This window comes from Myotis nattereri, assembly GCF_964212035.1.
Source record: "Myotis nattereri genome assembly, chromosome: 7".
NCBI classification, from domain to species: Eukaryota; Metazoa; Chordata; class Mammalia; order Chiroptera; family Vespertilionidae; genus Myotis; species Myotis nattereri.
The window spans coordinates 3,154,551-3,161,081 of record NC_138082.1 but is presented as its reverse complement, the minus strand read 5'-3'; the positions used below and the strand labels follow the sequence as shown (position 1 = coordinate 3,161,081).

The following is a 6,531-nucleotide window of genomic DNA, read 5'->3' as shown; positions in this document are numbered from 1 at the left end:
AAGATAAATGAGCTCTAAAGTTCACTCAACAACATATGCGAATCTCAAATTATGCTCAGTAAAAGTAGCCAGACCAAAAAAGGAGAACATACTGTATGATTCTATTTATCTAAAATTCTACAATATGTAAATGAACCTATAGTGACAGAGAGCAGATTAGTGGTTTCCTGGTGACATGGTGGTGGGTGGGAGAGAAAGGAGGAGGAATTACAAAGAGGCATAAGGAATCATTTGGGAATGTGCTCACTAATTTACCAAACTTACACTTTAAATGTGTACGGTTTATTGTATGTCATCATGCTTCAGTTGAGTTGTTAAAAGAAAAAAGATTCAATCTCATGTCCAATACCTGCCCCTTGGATCAAAGACCATACTCTGGGAATTCTGTCTCCACTGTAACCCACAAGAAAGTGACCTGAGGTAAGCCAGTGAGCTTAGACGACCTGGAGGTCAGGTCAGTGTGGCAGGGTGTTGCAAGTTTTAACTTAGGAGGTACAGGGGTGGTATTCACTCATTCATCGACAACAAACAATTGTGTGTGTGAAATCTGTGTGATGCCAGGTTTTTTGCTAGGATCTGGAGAGACAGAGTTGAATCAGATATGAATCCTGCCATTAGGGAAGTCAAGGTCATAAACCAGGTAAATGGAGCTTTTTATGTCTGAGACAATCCAGAAGCCTGTGAAGGTCTGATAGGATGAGCTATGAGTGTGGAAGGGTCAGACCCAGATCAGGAAGAACTGGGGTTGGGCACTGAGCTGCATTGATCTCGGATGCATCTCTGAGGATCCAGGTTCTAGCCCTTTGACATCCAAACTTGAGCCACTCAGCAAGGGTTGTGGGCAGGGGTAGACTCCCTGACAAAGAGTGGGTAGTGTAGGTAGTTCCAAATATGTCTGTACAGTGAGTCGAATGAAAGGAAGCATGTATGGAAATGATCAACTTGAAGATCGCTGAGTAGAAAGTCTATAGTAGAGATGATAAAAGTAATGCACTAGGGAACAGTTTTTGGAGGAATGGACTCAAATTGGAATTCGAGGGGCTCTTAAAACCCAGTCTGAACAAGTGGAGCTCAGCGGGTGCCAGACAGGGATTGGCACAGATGGGGAGAGGAGAAGAGTCTTCGTGGTGTAGTGAGGGATGGACTAGGCCAGAGGATGGATGGGATCCACCCAGGAAGTGGATTCACAGCCAATCAGAGAAATATTTAAAACAGGGCCACTGTGTGACCAAATGGCAGGGGGAGGAGCCAGTCCTTTTTCACCATCAGGAACACGGATGACCTTAGAGAAATGGAAATCAAGGGGCTTTGGATAAGGAGCCCAGGAAAAGAAGGTGTTCAGGTCAAGGTAGAAATTGATGCCTATGGGGTGCTGATGAGAGTTGCTCACAGAATTGTGAGCAAATAGTTGACTGACATTTTAAGCCACTAAGTTGTGAGGGAATTTGCTATGCGGCAAAAGTGAACAGCTACATTCTACTCAGTATCCCTTTGAGTCCATCCCAAGGGAGTTCTATGCTGAGCACCCCCGTTTGTCACTGACCAGCTCTGCAGATCTGCCAGGGGAGGTCAGTGGTGCCTGAGGGCTGGGAGAGGATGACATGAGATGGAGACAGTGTGACATGAGGAGAGGATGACTTGGGGTAGAGCCAGTGTGACATGAGGGCAAGGGTCAGTGTGACACGGGGAGGGCTCAGGGTATTAGGTGAGGGGTCCTGTAGTTCATAGAGAAGGGAGGTTATTTTTCAGTTGAGGGCTGGTACCTGTCAGAGAGGCGGAGATCGCTGCACTAAGTGAGGACAGGTGAGTAAGCCTGAGGGGACCAGGGTCCTGAATTATTACTGCAGTCCATGGACTCAGGCAGACAGGATTAGCCGGCGGGGAGTTCTCTTAGCTAATAAAGGAGCTAATTTATGGCTTATGATATATCCCTCTGTGGGGAAGGATCAGAACTCTCCCCTTGGAGAAATTTCCCAGCTTACAATGGGAGGGCAGACACTAGAGAGATGCGGTCTGGCTGCTTTTCCTCCCTCTGATGCTGAGCACACCTTGCGCCTAGTTGAGCACACCTTGCCTCCTTGAGCCTCCCCATCCCTCCTTATAATTTCTCCCTTTGCAAAGCTTCCAGGTGGTCAGGCCGGTTGAGCAGTTCCCTCCCTTCCCAGGTCTTCTCCCTGGAAGAGGCTATGGAGACAGCAGATAGGAACCACCGCTTTCTAGTCTTCACCTTTTTGGCAGTGACAGGTGAGTGCAGGCTCCTGCTTTGGCTTACGATTCAGAAAAGGCCACATAGAAAGTACCAGAGGATGTGGGTGTGGACCCGAGGGGCGGGGAGGTCGTCAGTTAGAAAGAACAAGAATGCAGGACTCCAGTGATTGCGGTCTCCTGGAACTCAGACATCTAGAGCCCATTGATTTTCCTCTGGCTCCTGGATCCCAGGCGCAAGAGAATTTGAACTGAGATAACAAGACTTTATACAATGGATGGTAGGTGTTAGCAAAAGTGTGATTTTGCTGTATAGCTAAGAAGGAAGCTTGAAGAAAAGAGAAGAACCAAGAGGGAGGGAGGGAGGGAGGGAGGGAGGGAGGGAGGGAGGGAGGGAGGGAGGAAAGACACTAATACAGCAGGAACAAGGGAAAATTAACAGAAGGATTTTGAAGAGGCTTAGTAATAACTTAAGCATCAGTAACACATTGACAATTTCAAAGCACTTCTACATAAGACATCTCAGATCTGTCCTCTGGAATGCTTGTCCCTGTCTCTAATATTCTCCCCTTCTTTCTCCAATCTGGCAGCAATAACAGCAACAAACGTAACACCAATGCCAGCACAAAAAAAATTAGCTCAGCAATTCAATCAGTTGAGCATCAAAACTGCACCAACTTTTTTTATTTTCCTGAAGTCAGAACATGAGTCTTGTTTGGGGACCCTGATCCACTATCAATGGGCTCTCACTGCAGCCCACTGCTTCTTGCCGTGAGTGATGGGGGTCCTGGAGGGAAAGGACTTCCCCCTTAGTCACTGGGATTGCTCAGGGGGTACCGAGGCTCAGCCTTTAAGAAACAGGGACAGGGGATTCTCAAACCTGAGAAGTGGTTGGAAGGAGGCAGGAAGTAGATCTATGTGGTTATAAGTTAGATTCTTGAATGGGATGATGTAGACAGAGGGAACTGGGGAAGCCAAGGACCAAGGGATGAACCAATAGGGAATACAAGGCCACATATAGTATGATACAAATCAAAGAATTATGGAACTGCAATAGAAATTGCTCATTTTCCAGATAAGAAGATAGGGGTCTTGGCAAGTGATAGAACTCATGCCAAGTCACAAAGCAAGTTAGGGGGAGATAGGATGCAAGATGAGTAATAGAATAATGTCTCCTTTCTCTACCAATTTTTCATGGCCTGTTCCAGATTTCTTGAGATAGATATTGCTGCTTCAAGTGATGAGGGTTTCTTAAAAACTGGGGGGAACTTAAGAGCCATGCTTACTGTCCAACACCCAAATTTCACCCGGGATTCTTCTGAGCATGACCTCATGCTTGTCAAGTTGACACAGCCCCTAAAGCCCAATGACGAGGTGAAGCTGGTCGATCTGCCCAGTACCATGGAGGACAGAAGAGAGGACACGTGCACTATTTCTGGCTGGGGGTGGGCCTGGAAGAATTTCGGTGAGTGAACCTCAAGACAGACCTTTAGTGTTCCTTGAGTAACCAATCAATGAGGATTAACATAAAACTTTTATTATAGACTAAAGGCCTGGTGCACGAATTTGTGTACCAGTGGGGTCCCGTAGCCTGGCCTGTGGGATCGGGCCAAAACCAGCTCTCCGACATCCCCCAAGGGGTCCAGATTGCAAGAGGGCGCAGACCAGGCTGATGAACCCCACCAGTGCACTAGTGGGGCTGGGGAGGGACACGGGAGGTTGGCCAGTCGGGGAGGGACTGCAGGAGGGCTCCAGGGCATGTCCAGCCCTTCTCGTTCAGTCCTAATCAACCAGACTCCAGCAGCAAGCTAACCTACTGGTTGGAGCATCTGCCCCACCCTGGTGGTCAGTGCACGTAATAGCAAGCGGTTGAGCAGCCTTAGCATATCATTAGCATGTTACACTTTGATTGGTTGAACGGCCGACCAGTCAACCAGACACTTAGTATATTAGGCTTTTATTATATAGGATCCTGAAAGCTGGATGGGGCCTGAGAACTTGCATATTTAACCTCTAATTTTATTAATGTGAGAATTGAGGTTCAAATTGTTGACACGATATACCCAGGGTTACCATGGCTATTTATGACTAGAGGTCTCTAGAATCCAGTGTTCTTGCCTCATTCACCAACCAGGTGAAAGGGTGTCTGGGTGAGGAAGGGGTTGGAGGGCAATCTCGCTGGTAAATGCTCAGTGTGGCTCATTTGTTAGAAAACTTACAAACACTCACAAATAAAAATAATTTCTTTTAATTTTTTTTAAACATGCATGTGCAGGTCCAAGGCATGCAGTTTATAATACTGGAACCAGACCTTGCTTTTCTCATTTCATTATCCGTTTTCTTCTCTGGTTCTTCTTCCTTCCTCCTCCTCCTCCTCCTCCTCCTCCCCCTCCTCCTCCTCCTCCCCCTCCCCCTCCTCCTCCTCCTCCTCCCCCTCCTCCTCCTCCTCCCCCTCCTCCTCCTCCTCCCCCTCCTCCTCCTCCTCCTCCTCCTCCCCCTCCTCCCCCTCCTCCCCCTCCTTCTCCCCCTCCCCCTCCCCCTCCTCCCCCTCCTCCTCCTCCCCTTCCCCCTTCTCCTCCTCCTCCTCCCCCTCCTCCTCCTCCCCCTCCTCCCCCTCCTCCCCCTCCTTCTCCCCCTCCCCCTCCCCCTCCTCCCCCTCCTCCTCCTCCCCTTCCCCCTTCTCCTCCTCCTCCTCCCCCTCCTCCTCCTCCTCCTCCTCCTCCTCCTCCTCCTCCTCCCCCTCCTCCTCCTCCTCCTCCCCCTCCTCCCCCTCCTCCCCCTCCTCCCCCTCCTCCTCCTCCTCCTCCTCCTCCCCCTCCTCCCCCTCCTCCCCCTCCTTCTCCCCCTCCCCCTCCCCCTCCTCCCCCTCCTCCCCCTCCCCCTCCTCCTCCTCCTCCTCCCCCTCCTCCCCCTCCTCCTCCTCCTCCCCCTCCTCCTCCTCCTCCTCCTCCTCCCTTCTTCTATTCTTTTTTTGTTAATCCTCACGTAAGGGTATTTTTCCATTGATGTTTAAGGAGAGTGGAGGACAGAGGGCTGGATGTGAGAGAAACACATTGATTGGCTGCCTCCTCCCTGAACCCTGACCAGGGTCTGGACCGGGGAGGAACCTGCAGCCAAGGCACATGCCCTTGACTGGAATCGAATCCGGGACCCTTTAGTCCATAGGCCAACACTCTATCCACTGAGCCAAACTGGCTAGGGTTCTGGGTCCTTTTCATTTTGGCTTTTCCTTTCATTGAATAATGGAGAAGTTAATAACAGAAAAGAGGGAAGAAAGGAGAGAAGGAAAGGAGATGAATATGTGAAGGATCAAAGAGAAACAAAGTCTCTCTCTCTCTCTCTCTCTCTCTCTCTCTCTCTGTCTGCGTGCTCACATGCGTGTGCTCAGAGACAGATCCTGATATCGAGGTAAACCAGACTGTCTTCTGGTTCTCTAATGAAAACTGCCAAGAGTCTCCAATAAGGAAATTTCCTGTCAAAATCACAGAGAACATGTTCTGTGCGGGGTCATCTCTGGAGAGCACGCACTCCTGTAAGGTAACTCTTCCCTCTGAGACGCTGTTTTGGGATCCATATCTCTCGTAACCCAATCCAATGTCTTGTCTCTACATTCAAGAGCAGATCAAGGTAAATGGGGTGCAGGAAGGAATAAGTGCCCCCCTTCCAATCAGGAGTGAACTTAGGTGCCAGGGTGGGGACATCTCAGAGTGTTCTCATTTTTTTATGGCGTCCTCTGACGTGGCCTAGGGAGAGGGGTGGGATGGCCCCAGGGTGGCCGCCACACATTCCTCCCAGTCCTTAGGACCACACCTCTCTGTTCTGGGCCCTCAGATAGGGACTTGGGACTGGATCATCTTTGTTTTGGCTACACTGCCTGACCCATCTCTCCTTTTTCTAATAGGAAATAGATGCTGCCCCAATCCTGTGCCAAAACCAGCTCCAAGGGATCCTCTCCTGGGCAGAGGGGTGCATCCTGAGAGGTGATATTGGCTACTACACCAAGGTTTCCCACTACACAGACTGGATTCTCAGGGTCATCCGTACCAACTGAGCTCTCTGTAGTCCCTCTCCCTCTAACCTCAGAACAAGATGGGAACTTGGCTGCAAGAAGTTTTCTGTTCCTTCCATTCTCTTGACTTCTCTTGTCCTTTCTCAGTCCCAGCTTGAATGATTATCAAAGAACTTGAGCTGGATACTATTCTCATAAACGGGATAACTTCTCACTACTCCCTTCCTCTCCTCCAACTTCTACTTACCTGCCGTGGTTTCCCCAGACTTTTCTGGAGCTGTTCTCCACCCACCGCCCTCCAGACGACATGTAGGCCC

At 49.6% G+C, this 6,531-nt stretch overlaps 1 protein-coding gene across 1 annotated transcript; it reads left to right on the top strand.

The window, feature by feature from the left end:
* Nucleotides 1-2,186: 2,186 nt before the first annotated feature.
* On the top strand, nucleotides 2,187-6,256 carry LOC308522484 (serine protease 58-like; the record flags this gene model as incomplete). Its single annotated transcript, XM_081095971.1, has 5 exons — nucleotides 2,187-2,244; nucleotides 2,796-2,976; nucleotides 3,414-3,670; nucleotides 5,594-5,742; nucleotides 6,107-6,256. 5 exons carry the CDS (start codon nucleotides 2,187-2,189, stop codon nucleotides 6,254-6,256), a joined length of 795 nt encoding a protein of 264 aa, XP_080952097.1.
* Between the last annotated feature and the right edge of the window lie 275 nt (nucleotides 6,257-6,531).